This window comes from Calidris pugnax, unplaced genomic scaffold (assembly GCF_001431845.1).
Source record: "Calidris pugnax isolate Ruff unplaced genomic scaffold, ASM143184v1 scaffold58, whole genome shotgun sequence".
NCBI classification, from domain to species: Eukaryota; Metazoa; Chordata; class Aves; order Charadriiformes; family Scolopacidae; genus Calidris; species Calidris pugnax.
Genome location: NW_015090868.1, coordinates 2,221,960 through 2,237,239, shown reverse-complemented (window position 1 = coordinate 2,237,239; position 15,280 = coordinate 2,221,960). Strand labels below are relative to the sequence as shown.

The following is a 15,280-nucleotide window of genomic DNA, read 5'->3' as shown; positions in this document are numbered from 1 at the left end:
GGATTAATATTTGGAAAGCTTTATTTGCATAACAAAAGAAGAAAGGGGACCCTCCATTTGTCCACTTCAGTATGTTACAACCTTAGAAACTTGTTCTTTCTCTGTCCTGGTTTGAGGACACCATATCACCAAGATCTTCCTAAGAGTAAGAACACAGGTGACAGGATATTTATTTTTATTTTTTTTGACAGTAAAAAGTCCCTGTAGCTGGGGGTGAAATACCCCAAAAGATCCAGTGGTAATTTTAGTTTTTGGGGGTTTTTTTCTTGGCAAGAGCTTTGATTTTCAAATTGAATATTCCCTACTCTGCTGGAAGGTGTGGCTTCTAGGTGGTTTTGTATGTTTCCATGAGTTTTTAATAAAAATTCAGGTGAGAAAGTGCACTATCCTCTGCATACCTAAGTTCTACTTCTGGAGTTGTAAACCATGTTAAAAAAAACAACCACTTTATTTAAAAAAAACCAGCAACAACAACAAAAAGCAAAGTTCCTGTGATGACAGGTTCTGCGTTAAAGCTGTCTTCCTGTGATGACAGGTTCTGCGTTAAAGCTGATGGTAAGTACTGCTCTCCAGTGAGTGTTCCACATGCAGGAGGAACACAGTGGGTGCTGCTGGGAGTGACAGGGAATGGAGAATGGGGAGGAAGGATTTTTTTTCAGAGGATCTCTAAATTGGAATTTTTTCAAGTGGTTGTTTTGTGGACCAGCCTTTGTCATACAGAATAGGGTGGAACGGGCTCACCTGAATGTCCGCATGGACCTTGCAGTAAAATATCATGGAGAAAGACACCATGCTGTAATTCGTACGGAGTGTTTGGAATTTGGGGAGTGCTTCCCTATTCTTCTGATTTTTTTTTGTAACTATTTTTTTTCCCCCATGTCACACAAAGGGGAATATCCAGAATAATCCCATATCTTCTTTAGATATCAGATGATAAAACAGCAATGGACTAAGGAACCAAGTTTGATCAACTTATTAAAATAATATAAGTTTCCAATCGATGCAATGAAGCCTGAGCAGAATGTGAGTAATCTAGGCATGAGTGGAAGGGAAAAACGGAAAGGTACAATGTCGTTAATGATTAGTCTTACCTGAAGATGAGCAGTAGTCAGGGAAATTGTCAGCCTTTCACATTCTCTGATGTGATATAAGGATGTCTCCTTGGACCGGCCAACGAGAGCCACCCCAAGTGGGTGTTGGGACACGTTGTATATGGGATTGCACCTTCCCTAGTACAACTGACAGGCTGATGTAGCCGTGTTCTTTACGTAAGTGTGGGAACAAAACTAGATGTGTCTTGAAAGATTGGTGATCAGTAAAAAGCTGTACAGTAAGTTGGGTATACATGTATGTTGGCAGGAGAAATCTCATAGACTTCAATGTGAGGGGTTGGAGTCACTGTTCTGAGAAGTGTCTGCCCAAAAGTGATGTGTGTTCTTCAAATCTTTCTGGCAACGACTTAGTCTCAATTTTGCCAAATTGTAGGTAGATCATAGAATCATAGAATGGCTGGGGTTGGAAGGGACCCTAAAGATCATCCAGTTCCAACCCCCCTGCCCTGGGCAGGGACACCTCCCATCAGACCAGGTTGCTCAAAGCCCCATCCAGCCTGGCCTTGAACACCTCCAGGGATGGGGCATCCATGGCTCCTCTGGGCAACCTGTTCCAGTGTCTCACCATCCTCTCAGTAAAGAATTTATTCCTAATATCTAATCTAAATCTCCCCTCTTTCAGTTTAAAACCGTTCCCCCTCGTCCTATCGTTACACCCCCTGATAAAGAGCCCCTCTCCCTCTCTCCTGTAGCCCCCTTCAAGTACTGGAAGGGGCTCTAAGGTCTCCCTGGAGCCTTTTCTCCAGGCTGAACAACCGCAGCTCTCTCAGCCCTCTGAGCATCTTCATGGCCCTTCCTACGTTGAGGACTCCAAAGCTGGACACAGCAGATGTCTTGCTAAATTCCTGTTTAATGTTCATCTCTCTTCCCTTTATCTTAATTACTCTTAGCAAACAGCATTTATTGTAACAACTTGATGTCCTGGATGAGAACCACTGACCTTCAGGTTCAGAAACCTCAGCCTTCTTGGTATGAAATCGTGACTTCGTGTTTCTCCTTCTAACACAATTTCTTTTGGAACACAACTTTCTTTTGGAGGGACTTTGGTGGGGAAATACACAAACTTTGTCACACTCTTTCTAGCAAATTCACTGTCTCTTGGCCTTTACTGATCGGAAGTTTCTTTGAGGGACAGTATGCGAAGATGGTTGTAAGATGATGTTGATGGGATGGCTGTGGAACTTGAAGTGATGGTAGAACTTCAGTAGAGAGAGATGTTTGCTCTGAACCCTGTGAAAGCCTCGGCCAGACTCAAACTGTAGAAACCTGGCTGTTCACTGCTGGATTTTTCTATCAGGAAGAAAATTGTTCCAGTTAGTGAGTAGACATGAGGGATGTGTTTAAGGATTATTGTATCCATGCCACTTTGTACCTTACCAAAATCTGTCCATCACCACCTCATTTGTGTGCTTTTTTTCTAAAAAGAAAGAAAATAAATAAAGCTGCAGAATGTTTAATGTTAGTATGTAAGTTGTCCTAAAGCCTTTACCAAAACAAAGCAAAATAAATGCAGTCAGGAGTGCCCCTGAGGATGCGGCTCACGAGGCTCTCTGGGACCAAGTGTTTGGAACGCTAGAGAGAAAAAAAAAGCTGGTAAAGAAGTCTTTATACTTCTTGTTCAGGGGTTTTATTTTGTTTGGTAAATGAGATGGGAGAATGTCCTATATTGACAATAACTTGGAAAGCAGACTGGGTATGAACCTGGGCTAGCCAGGAACCCGGCGTTTACTGGATGTTTGTGTGTTAGAAGAGGGAAATGATGTAATGGGAAAGTGGGGACAGGGAGCTGTGCTATATTAAGACAAATACAGTCACTTTCCAATCCAAATAGAAATTCTCTGGAGCTTGGCATCTTAAAACTACTTCATTATATCATCTATTTGTGTGCGTGTTGGTTCCTTGCGTTCAGGAGCTTTCTGGTCTCTCAGCTGGGAATGTCTCTGTCAGCATAAAGAGCGGTACAAGGTGCTCAGCAGAGTGGGCTGGCTTCCTCCCGACACTGCTGTGAGGTGCTGCTGGTGCTTTGGGGGTTTTCTTTTGTCCTTTTGTTCCTTTTTTCCCTACCATTTTTTTTTTTCCCCTTTCCTCTTGCATCAGACCTTACTTAGCTCTGACTGAGGGCCACGTGCTGGGGCTGCCCCAGCCTGTCCTCTGTCCTGTGCTGGTTTTATCAGATCAGATCAGATCTGCTCAACACCCTGCAGGATGAAATCCCAGCAGCCTGGAAGCTCTGCGTTGCTGTGACGGACAACGTGGTCTTCCCTGTGAAAAGCTCTGTCCTTGAAAAGGCTAGAACTCAATGCTTGATATTCTCGAGCATCTGTTGAGCTTTTGGCAACTTGTTTGATTTTTCCATCAAGATATCCTCTTACTGGTGATGGCAACTGTCCTCAGGAGGGGAGAGAGATAGGAAAGCTGTTACAGTTAATTCTTTCACCAAGTTCCATGCAGATACATCTTAATTTCTTCTCCAAGAAGTTTTGAATTCTACCTTCTGTGGGGAAGAACAAATCTTTTGTCTTCTCCGAGTCTAGGGTCTTTACACTCAGGGCATGCTCTTCAGGCAGCAAGTTCTGCAGAGAGCTCCCAGTGTGGTTGAACTGGTGTTTCATGGCTATTGGCATTCCCAGACAGAGGAAAGACAGTGGGATGTTCCTTTCCAAGGCCCCTGAGGGAAAGACAGTGGGATGTTCCTTTCCAAGGCCACTAGAAGGCCCCTGAGCCTGAAACCCAAAGCTCTGGAGGCAGCTGCAGCATTGCCATGGTCCCACCCCTGTTGCAGTTATTTAAGGAAACAAATTGAACCAGTGCAGGGGGGAAAAAAGGGAAATAAAGATCTTCTCTTCCTGCACATCTCCACATGCCTGTGGCAATTAAAGAATTCTAAAAAGTAATGGAAGAGTTCTTACCCCTTTCTTCTAGTAGAGAGGGGATTAAATTGCTTATAACCCAGGTGAGTGTCACATTTTGAGTTAATAGGGTTGTTGGTTTTTTTTTAAATCAACCCTCTATGAAAACTTTGAAGTTCTCCTCTTGTACATGCATTGAAACAAGTCTTGAGGCTTCAAACAACCTTAATTTTTGTCTGAGCCCAGAAATTGAGCATTCTCACGTGTAAGTTGTGGAAGTTTTGAACAGGGAAGCAGGCTCTGAAAACGCGTGTGACAAATGGGCTGCAACAGGCACCTCTGCTTTTATTGTAAAACATGGCTCAAGATTTCCTTCTGACACTATTTCACAATTAAGGCACGTTGCTAAAGAAATCAGTGGGGCTGTCAGAAAAGGTTCAAATGCCCACTCTAGTGAGGGAACAGCTGTGATTTTTCTTTGAGTATAAAATACTTAAATATCTTTCAAAAAGAAAGGCTCCAAAAAGAGCGAGCGCCTTAATGCCATCCCCAAGAAGTTGAGATCCCAGCCTCTCCTAAGCCTTCAGTTCACTGTTTACAGCTCTCCACAGGCAGAGGACATTAAAACTGTGTCCTGGATGGGTGCTTCAACCTTTGAACTGTGGCTGGAGGACACAACTTGAGTTTCCCCTCATTTTTACAGAATGGGGATTTTGGGGTTTGGGGTTGGCTTTTTTTGGAAATGAAATGATGTTGTAAAGGCTGAACATCAGGTACCACTCACCTGTACCTGAAGGAGGATGTAAAACAAGTCCTGCCCTCAGCACGTCCCTTGGCTAAGTCTAAATGGCTCCTTACTGATATCTTTAAAGAATTGGTACTGTTAAGTAGGTAACTCTGCTAATTAGGACATAATCTGACCTAGGGTCCTTGTTCCACAGCAGGTGCTTAAAAATTAGGTTCAGGTATTCCAACTCAATTTAAAAAATGCAAATAAATTTCAGTAACCACTCTATGTAGTAGTTTTTAAGAAGAGATAAGGACTTCATTTAAAAATTTGTTGGAAAGCTTTTCTTTTTTTGGTCCAATTTTAAAAACTAAGCCCTGCCAGAGCAATTTCTGGCTGAAGAAATGCTCAGGGTACTGCATCAATGTAATAGCTGAAATGCTGAACCAAGGGAAAGTATTTTCATTTTGTAGCAAAAGCTCTGTGAAGAACTTCCAGCTAAACAATTAAACAGCTGATACACAGCACTTCAGCCCTTAGGACAACTATATGATGTCCTCGCACGGTTCTTCTGCTGATCACAGCAGCACATTTAACACCAACTGCTCTGTCTTGGTGCTTCTTTGCATGGCAACTGCTCAAGCAACGGTTTCCTTCTAAAAGTTCAGTACAGGCTGCACAAAAAAACAATCCCAAACAACCCACCCCATCCAAAAGCTGAAGAATGACCATCTCTATGGCAACCAAAGCACTTGGTGTGCTCTGCCCTATGTAAATTGGCACAAATTTGCAAATGAAGTTAGTGCAATCAGGGTGCAAGTAATTTATGTAACTAGAGCCAGTACAGAATATTCCAGGTGTAACATTCAAACCATTGTCTGTTGCTAATTTTTATTGCAGGAGGAAGATCGTATAGAGACAGCAATACTGGTAGGAAAAGACACACAAATGGCTGGCTGCAGTGGCCTGTCTCACCCATGGTGATAGGGTAATCAGGTGACTAATGAGCTTGTCAGGTTGATTACCCATCAGAGCTAACACCCAATGTATGGGTGGGCAGGGAGGGAAGAACAGGAGATGACACCTTCACCTCTTGTGTAACTTCCCCCTCAGGTGATGTGTTGGTGATGAGCTGAGCTAGAGGCTGCTGCCACCAGCAGAAAGGAAATTAATCTCTTTTCACCCACTAATTTTTCTGCTAGTTGAAGTTAATACCAGTATTTTATGAGGAGAGCTAGTTGACAGCAGGATTTCAGATGTCCTGGCATAAGCATGCAGGCTCCAGAAGACAGCACTGCTGAGAGCACTGTTTAGAGCGACACACAAGATGTGGACCCCTCCTGAGACAGAGCAGCATTTAATCCAGTTACTCACACCAAGGGGCAAACCTGACCTACCACCCAGCCATAAAGCAGTACAACAGGAACAAAACAACTGCACAGCTTCCTGCCACAGTGAGACACTTAATCAAGTGGTAGTGAGTCTTCTGGAAGACTGTCATCTCTCCACACAGGTTTTAGCGCATAAGGGTTTTACAAGATTATTACCTGATTTAAGGTCCCGAAGTTGGCTAGTTTGAGTGTACTTATTCAATAAGTCTCCATAGAGAAGCTTTGAATTCAACAGTTTATTTATAATTGTAAAAGCATGAATGTTACATATGTAGAGTAATTGCATATTTGTTTGAATCGTACCTACTCAGAAGATCTGTGTGTGCAAAGACAAGACAGTCATGCTTAGATTTCCCCCCAGTAGTCTGTTGCTTTACGCTTTATTCCCCTCTTCAGTTCAGTAAGATTTCCATAGAAACAGTGAGGAAATATAGATATATAATAGCTAGAGTTATTGAAGTGTATGAAGACAGTTTGACAACATCACACAGGCCCTTCAGAACTACTGAAGGTAGAGGTCTGCCTCATATTTAAAAGGGCAGAGACTGGAGATGAGGCAAGAGTTACAGCAAAAAGGCAACAAGCCTAGTTACAGTTCACTCAAACCATTAGGATTTACAGCTCGTTATGAACAAGAGAATTAGTGTCAACTTTATCACATCATTCCAGAAAGTATCAATGGGTTATGTATACACACACATTTAAAAAAACCCCACACATGTATGTATATATGTTTTTTAAATAAGGCAGGTATTTATTTCAGGCTTTTAAAACATTTTTCCAGCCCCCTTTCCTAGTAATACAGCCTATGGTGCCATTTTATTGCTAAAGAAAGCGTACCATCATTGCAAGCAGAACAGCATCAGCACTGGCTTTAGGCAGCAGTCCAGTTGAGTTAAGAAGGTTCAAGACATACATTATTACTATGGAAGAATATTACTGTTACAGAAATACAGAAGACTAGTTCAATTCTATTTAGATCGCACCAAATCATTCTCTTGACATAGTCTGTAGTTAACAGCGTACACTACAAAGCAGAACAGCACCATTTTGGAGCAACAGAAAGAGATACCTAAAATACTATTTCCCCATCTTTTACTAAGTTGTTATATTAAAAAAATACACAAGGGAAGGATAGGGCGGAACAGACTTCATCTGCTGCTCTAACAATGCTTTCTTCTGTAAGAAAGGATGCAGGACTTTTGAGCTCATCCAAAAGTAAATCCTAATACGAATGAATATGCACGCCATTATCTTTGCGTAACTAATATAAGTTACTCATTAGCATGACTTACAAGGTGCACTCCCGAAGTTTTTTGTCAGCCTGCTTCAAGGAGATCCAGGTGTTCAACATGTTTGACCGCAGTTTGGCCCACACCAAGTGGTTGTTTAACCCAAATATCTGGGCAGCAAACTGGGCAGCTCCTTCGGGTGACAGAGTAGTAGGACAGCTGAGACCTGCGGAGAAGAGAGTGCCACTTACCAAAGCGTATTTATTTTATAGCCAAACAAAACACTGCCTCTGAAGAACAATTTAAGACAACATTTGTTTCAGCCTCCAGGAGCCACATGATCTAGTTTTAAAGCTACTGAAGTGTCATGCATTCCACTACTTCTAATGTGACTGCTCCATGGCACATTAAACCAGAAGGCAGCAAACTAAATGACTGTCCTTACACAGAGGTAAGAGCCTGCTGGGTCTCCTAGTTGCCAAGCATCCATTCAAGTCATAAGTGTCATACAGGTAGCAATGCACTGAAGTAGTAGCTAAGAATTAATCTCTTCCCTACACTAATTGTGGAGAAAGATATTTTTTGATCATAAGGAAAATGCAGCTCTATAACTGAACAAACTTCCAATTATTTAAATCCCCATTAATACTAATTCTAATTTCCAACTAGAATGTTCAGCAAGCATAAACCAAGGTTTCTATCTTTCCTAAAGATTGCACCTCTGTAATCTTTGCTCTGTTTATTGGGCTTTTTTGCCATCAAAGTCAGAAGTACCATGCAAGATATTGCTAAAAGACTTTGTTCAGTACAGATCCAACTACTTCTCCAATGTTTTGCCGTGTGTGTTGTACACATTACGTACACTAGAACAACAAAACCAGAGCTAGGTCAGAAAAACAGCGTTAAGTTGAAGATCATCTTACCGCTGGGTAGTCTGAGAGAGGACCACACATCCTGAGTGCCCCAGTCAGCTGAGAGGGGAGGACAGTTGACCACCGGGTAAGCGGTGTTACCCGACATCACCGGCCCCAAACCGTTGCTTCTGCCAGCGACGGCAACAAACACCGTTGGGATTCCATCTCCTGGGAGGGAAACAAGATGTTCAGAAATAAGCAATCCACCTTGTCCTGTACCACTTGCTTTTGTGGGAACCTTTACCCGAGTCCACAGTTCTGTTTGTAGTTATTTTGTCAATTCCACTACATAGCACTAGATTTTTTTTGTGTGTCTAACTATCCCTTTTACAGAAACCTATTCTAAGTCTTGCAACCTTAAGTCTCAGATGCCAGTTACCACAACTGAAATTAGCATGTACTTCCCCTCAGAGGCAGAGTAAGACTAGAGGAATCGGTGCTGCTTAGCTTTGTAGGGAACAAGCCATTAAACCTCTGGCATCTTTAAGTGCTCCTCTCCTTAAATCTTACGCAGTTCACCTCAAAATAAGTGTTTCTCAACTATGGTTACCACATCTGCGGTTTCACTAAGTAGAAAGTATACTCCTACAAAAATAGTTTTCTCTCTCCTCTGCTAGGCTATAAACACTTTTGAAGAGATGTCAAGTTTTCTTAGTAAAGATAAGAAATTAAATCAAGTATCTTTTTCTCATAGCATCTCAAATAATGAAGAAGAATGTTTTTATGAAACAGGCAGGAAAATATGAGGAGAGCAACATCTGCCTTGTAAATAACAAATAACAATATTCAGAGTTGGCTACAGAAACTACCACTCCCTGTTTCAGAAGGGCCAGCATCCCCAGCAAGATGCTACAATAAGTTTATTGACATGATCACAGCTTGGACAAAGAAGTTCCAGTACAGGGATAGATGCAGAGGTTAGACTTTGAGCAATGAAGTTGTGGTTGGGCAGCAGGACAATACATTACTCCGTAACTGCTTAGTGCAGTCTGTAACATGAACATGACAGTTTCAGTGCAAATCAGTAGTTCTTTGGTATTTACCTTCATATTCTGCTTTGATCCTCAGGGTTTCATCTGGCCCTTTGTGAGCAGAGGTCACTCTTAACTCACAAGGAATTCCAAAGGCTGCACATGCCTTTTTTATTTTCTCACAGTGACTGATGTCAGAAGTGGATCCCATCAACACCACAACTCTACCTTGGCTCTTTGTTTTCAGAAGCAACTAGGGAAAAAAGTGAAAGGAAAGAAAAGCAGTCACCAGACTGAGTATGTGCAATTATTAGAGTCTAGATATGTTGTTCATAAAAACAGATACCTCCACTCTTTCTGCAACCCATTCGAAGTTTCTCTTAACCATTTGCAGGGCTTCAGGAGTCACCTCCTTCAGGTCTCTGTAGGACTGAAAAGAAGAACAGAAAAATACTGACATTAATGCGTTTTGGGTATACAAAGGACTCATTTTGCCTCCGTAATTGGCAAGAATACCCCAATTGAAATATTTATGCAGTTTCTAGCAATTCCACAGAAAGGAGACCAAAGATTAGTACAGATATAGGAGAGAGTGGATATAGAAGCAAGGAAGAGCTATTTAATAAGGAATCATCTCAGTAGGTGTAGATAACCTTCTACATTACAACTCATGGCCATTTGCAACACAAAAGGCTTTTAGCCAGAAGGGTATCAAGGTTTTGGAAACTTCCTAAAGAGTAAGTTTAAGGAAAGACATACAAATTCAGTTTTAAGAGTGTTGTAATGCCATGATTGCCTGCAGTAGCACTGCACTAGCCAGCCTAGGTTCTGCATGATGTTATCGTGTACCTTATTTTAGGGAGATGAGCAGAAGCGCTGTCAGAGCAAATTCACTCAAGCATGCTGCTACATAATTCAGGTAAACAGAGCAGTTCTGCTTTCTAATTTAAAAGTAATACCCCTCTGCCCACACACACACTTTAAAATCTTCCCCTGTGGCTTACATCCACTTTCTCTCGCAGGGTCTCTGTTACTAGTCTCAATGACTGTCACAGAAGCTCCATGGCAGCAGCATTCCCAAACCAGTTCTTGACAAGTGTAGTTGTTAGAGTTTAAATGTAGGACAAGTTTTATGTCTTATAAAAACTTATGTTTGCTGCCCTCATATGTGGTCACAATCTGTTAGTAATGCTTAGAGACAATCAACTACTGAATTCAAGCTTAACCAAAATAAATAATGAAGAAAAGCGTCCTTCCTGCAGATTCCTCTTATGTGTCCCCAGATCTTTACTAGTAGAGGATACTACTCTGAATAAACAGAGAAACTTGCAGGCAGACCTGGGAGCCAAAGCTTCTATTTTTCCTACTGACTTGTCCAAATATTTAGGATCTGCACGTGTCAGAAATTCTTACTACCCCTGTAAGCCCACGTTTCACTACAATAGCTGCAGCCAATAGTGCTGTTGGGCATTCCTACTGAAGATAGGCAGGCAGAGGATTTATTTCTACCATAAATCAGATAATCAACTACATGAGAACAGGATTGGGCACTAGGTACCCTATAAGCTACTCTGTAACAAAATAAGACCATCTAGAAAAAGCCACCTAGAAAGCAGAGGTGTAACTGCGGGGTTTAGTTTTTTTATTCTGCTTTCCAACTGACTTAGAAGGTAAAGAATAAAACAGTACCTGTTTGTCCTTCTGCTGGCTTCTGTCTCCTGATGGCCACAGTCTCCATGAATCATTATCAATAACATCAGCGAGAACAATTTCTTTTGTCAGAACATTAACACCAAATTCAATCTAAAAAGACAATCAGAATCCTATTTTAGGAACTATAGGGTGATATATATTTCCTGTCAAAAACAGGATCATGAGAAATCAGATTCTTATACCTTCAGGTCTACCAGAGTGCAGTTTTGGGGCTGCCATGCTTTTTCCAGGATCTCAAAAATAGCTTGAGTAGAACGAGCCATAATATCCACTTCGGTCTGGCCAATACTAAGTCCACCAAAACAGAATTTTGCTTCAATTAGCTGCTCCTCAGACCACTGTGGATCATTATTAGCATCATCCTGTGAAGAAAACCAAAATCATGTAATTGATGCTTGCTATAAGAGGAAAATAACAGTTAAAAGATCATACTAGGTTTTGGGTCGTTTTCAAAAAACTAATACAGGCTTCAAACTAGGATTTTTTGATTATCACTAAGAAAAGTGACAGCAACATTGCAAACGCTTGCTGTAAAACCTGAACGTCTTTAAAAGCCCTTCAAGTTCAGAGAGTGCCACAACAGTGACAGGGTACACTACAAACAACACAATTGACAAAACACGTGTTTTGGTGCCCATTCCCAAAGGAGCTCAGAATCTTAAGTGACTGGCTAACTACTCACTATGCACATACTGTTTATTTCAATTTCTTTAAGTATATCAACACATCCATTTCAGCCAATACTATAGGCTTATGCCTAAAAAGTCCTTATACCTTATAAATAAAACATTTTTATATTTTATGTACAGTTTGGCTTGTTATTCTTTGCTGGCCCTGTAATCCAGTATTACATTATACACACTTTAGACAAATCAGCTGTTGGACAAGAATACAAGAAAACATTAGGATGGCAGAACTACCAATACTATGAAGATTGGCCAGCAACTAGTGCTACTTGCTCCTATTTGTCAGAATTTAAAAGGAGATAATACAGAGTTATAACTCTGTTTGATTAACATCACAGGAAAGGGAAGGAAACTTACCTTGTAGAACATCTCGATTTTGGGTGGGTAAAACTTATAGCCTTCTTTGACACCGGGGTTTCTTTTGAGGAAGGAGCCAGTAGCAATTCTTCTGCACACCCATTCAATGGGGATCATTTCACAGTGAGCTGCTATGAACGCTGTGTCACTCTGTTTCCTGACAAAAGCTGTTTTGATTCCTAAATATAAAGATGGCAGCTTAGTTCCAGTACTCCACAGCTGACACAAGAGTTGAACATCTTTGATTTCAAGTACAACTGAATTTTGTTTTCCCTGGACTTAAGGGACAAACTGAATCTCTTGACGGTATTTTAAGCCCACTCTGGCCTTGCAGAAGGCAATCACTGCAGTTATCTTCTACAAGTCATTAGTTTTGCCAATTTTATCATACAATGCTTGCTTGTAGATCAGAACCTTATGCTCTGGTCAGAAATCCAATTCTTGCAAATGATTTTTTTTTACATTTTTTTTAAATAATAATCTATCCCTCCAAATGGTATGTTTTTAAACAAAAGTTAGGAGCAACCAAGTACCAAATCATAGTCTCTGGTGGAAGAGCCATTATACATGGAATAGTAATCGGAAGCTTCAAAGGAATTAGGGAACATGCCAGTCTTTACTACTTTGTTTAATAAAGGAGGATGGGATGGGGAAGAGAATGACCTGGTTCTTCCTTTCATTAAAAAAATAACATTTATTTAGGGCACTAGATCTTAGTGATTTGTTAGGCAAAATGCCATAAGACTCAGAAGCACATGCACACACAAAAACCTGCTGCAGCAAGTCAAGCTTCTGACATAATTCTAAGGCTGCCCCATATTAAACAGGGACAGCCAACATGTACAGATAGGCACTCTCTAAGTGGAAAACAGCTTTTTTTTTTCCCCCCCCATTTCACTTTTGAGGAAAGTCCCATCTTTCTCCCCCCAGGGCAAGACAACTGCCAAATCCAATTGGCATCTGCCAGTAACAGAAGATAAAGGAGCTGCATCCAGTCCAACCAAGAAGTAGCTCTACTCTGTTCCACTTCCAGAGCCACAAAGGAAGAATTAAAGGAAGAAGTCTTAAAACACAGTATTTACATTTGACTCTTGAGATTTTGTTGCACTGCCCTCAAGGGCAGAATGATTTAAGTAATCAACTGCCCATTAAGTCTTCTAAATCCAGTCATTAAGGCCCCCTGCTGTGGTTTACTACTACATTTTTTCTTCAGCATAGATGCATGCTTTTGAGGGGCTGACATTAGCTCTATTATAAAAGAAAGAAATTTTAACAGGACTTTGTAAATGATCACCTTTCAAAGAGCAGGTTAAGAAGAGTTGCACAAAGCAAACAACCCATGATAAGGCATTCACGTTATCTGTAATTTATGCCAGTCAAATAGGCAAACTGGAGAAGAACCCAGAGAGCTCTCCTCTTGCTTTGAAATGCAGCTGTAGTTTACATATTTTTCCACAGCACCTGAAGTTACAAGCCATTTAAGAACCTTTGAGGTCTACAGCATGGCTTCCTCGCATTTGAAATTCATATCTGTAGGATATTTAATACTTTGATTGTTATCTTAACTATTGCCATTTAAGAATTAGGCAAAATAACTCATTAATTATTCCTAAATGAAAATTGGTAGTTTTAATCAACTGCAAATATAATCAGAAAGACCTTGGAGGCTTCTTTGTACTGTATGCACAATCGGCTTCCCAAGAAAGCCAGTGACTGAGGACTGTACTGAGTGACTCGATATATTTTTATCTCAGCTCATATTTTAACAGCCACTTGCACAGAAACATATGTAGATACAGCTTTATTGAAACCATCTTTCTCTTCCCCACCTATGAGAAACGTGCCAGGACTTTACTGGTTGACTGACTGAGAACTATTACTTCACCTTATAACAGATAACATAACTTTTAGAGTATTTCAGCAGTTATTTGAAGCAGTCTTTGTTTTGCAGTTTGCAAACTTCTCAAAGACACTTCAAAACACTTTCTCGAGGCAAAGATACTAGCTCCATTTTTGGAAGCATGGTGCAAAACTTACTTGAGTGACCCAAGTTAGTGATGCACTCCGTGAAAGCTCACTTCTAGCACCAGAAATATTTTGAGTCTTTTAAAATAAACATTAAGTACCAGACAGACTCAATACAGACCAAAATACGCATTTGCGATATAGTCCTCCTAAGTGTTAAGTACAAAGGGTACAGAAATTTTAGATTGATTTGGCATATAAAACTGAGAAAAAAAGGTAAAAGGATGCTCCAATTTTATCTTTTAACATTCAGACACAAATTTCACACAGTCTGTTAGCGCCACTCCTTTGCAGTGATTTCTATGCAGACAGATGTAATAAAAAAGGGGAAACGGATCTAGTTCAGCGAGGAGGGGGCACGTGGTGGGGAAGAAGGGACAAGAGCAGAGGGGAGGATGAGAAGGCTGTCCAAACAGCCAGAAGAAAGGACTACAGTGTTATCTGCGATTAAGAGATTACTTCAGAGAGTCTCACGTCCCAAATGAGCAAGTCGCCCGCCCTGCTCTGGAGTACCAGAGGGAAAAGCGCAACTAAAATCTACTAGAAGAGACACACCAGAGCCTCTAGACAGGATAAACCGATACACAGAAGCAATGCAGCTTTAAGACAAGATCTGCGAGACACAGGCGAGTCCTTGTGCCATACACAAGACCCGTGACACACCTCCGAGGTACTCACCCGCCTCCTGGAGGAGCTGGAACACGCAGCTGGTGGTGGTGTTGGAAATGGCAGCCTTCCCCTCCATGCGGTCCTTCCTGGCCGCGTTCCCCGCCGTTATTTGGTCTTTCGACTGCATGAGGACGCACCCCGGCATGTCCGGCAGCTCGTACACTTCCTTCGTCTTACCTTCGTTAACTTTCTTACCGAGTTTCAGGTCTACAGAAGTTTAACGACACGGAAGTTTTAGCCTGATCTAAGTTTGTTTGGTTTGGTTTCTTTTCACTTCAGCCCCAAATCCCGCGTGCAAAGCGATACTCAGGGAACATCCCCCCCCCAACCTCCCCTCAGACACGGTCAGTGACCACGAAGCGCGCGCTAATTCCCCCTCACACACACCCCCCGCCAACGACCGTTACCGGCCTCCCCTCAGCGCCCAACGGCCGCGGCGCGCGGGCCGCCCCCCTCACCCGCCGGGCGTTACCTGATGCTGCGGGGGCCATGGCGGCGGCGGCGGGAGCGGTGGGAGCAGGCACCTAGGAGCAGAGAAGAGAGAGCCTCACCACACACGGCCGGGCCGGGCCCCGCCGCCGGGGTAAGAAGGGGTCGGCGGAAGGGGCGGGCGGGCGGAGGTACCGGCGCCGCC

The 15,280-nt window shown here is 42.0% G+C and overlaps 1 protein-coding gene across 1 annotated transcript in view; it reads right to left on the bottom strand.

The window, feature by feature from the left end:
- Positions 1–6,300: 6,300 nt before the first annotated feature.
- The window catches only part of PAICS (phosphoribosylaminoimidazole carboxylase; phosphoribosylaminoimidazolesuccinocarboxamide synthase), a 17,474-nt gene continuing 8,494 nt past the window's right edge, over positions 6,301–15,280 (bottom strand). The window contains exons 2-10 of the mRNA XM_014945633.1: positions 15,119–15,170; positions 14,656–14,853; positions 11,953–12,131; positions 11,092–11,271; positions 10,886–10,999; positions 9,543–9,626; positions 9,269–9,449; positions 8,235–8,393; positions 6,301–7,537 (exon numbers count right to left, since the gene is read on the bottom strand). Coding sequence (XP_014801119.1) covers positions 7,371–7,537; positions 8,235–8,393; positions 9,269–9,449; positions 9,543–9,626; positions 10,886–10,999; positions 11,092–11,271; positions 11,953–12,131; positions 14,656–14,853; positions 15,119–15,137 — 1,281 coding nt within the window. The 5' untranslated portion in view covers positions 15,138–15,170 and the 3' untranslated portion in view covers positions 6,301–7,370. The remainder of the gene's footprint in view (positions 7,538–8,234; positions 8,394–9,268; positions 9,450–9,542; positions 9,627–10,885; positions 11,000–11,091; positions 11,272–11,952; positions 12,132–14,655; positions 14,854–15,118; positions 15,171–15,280) is intronic.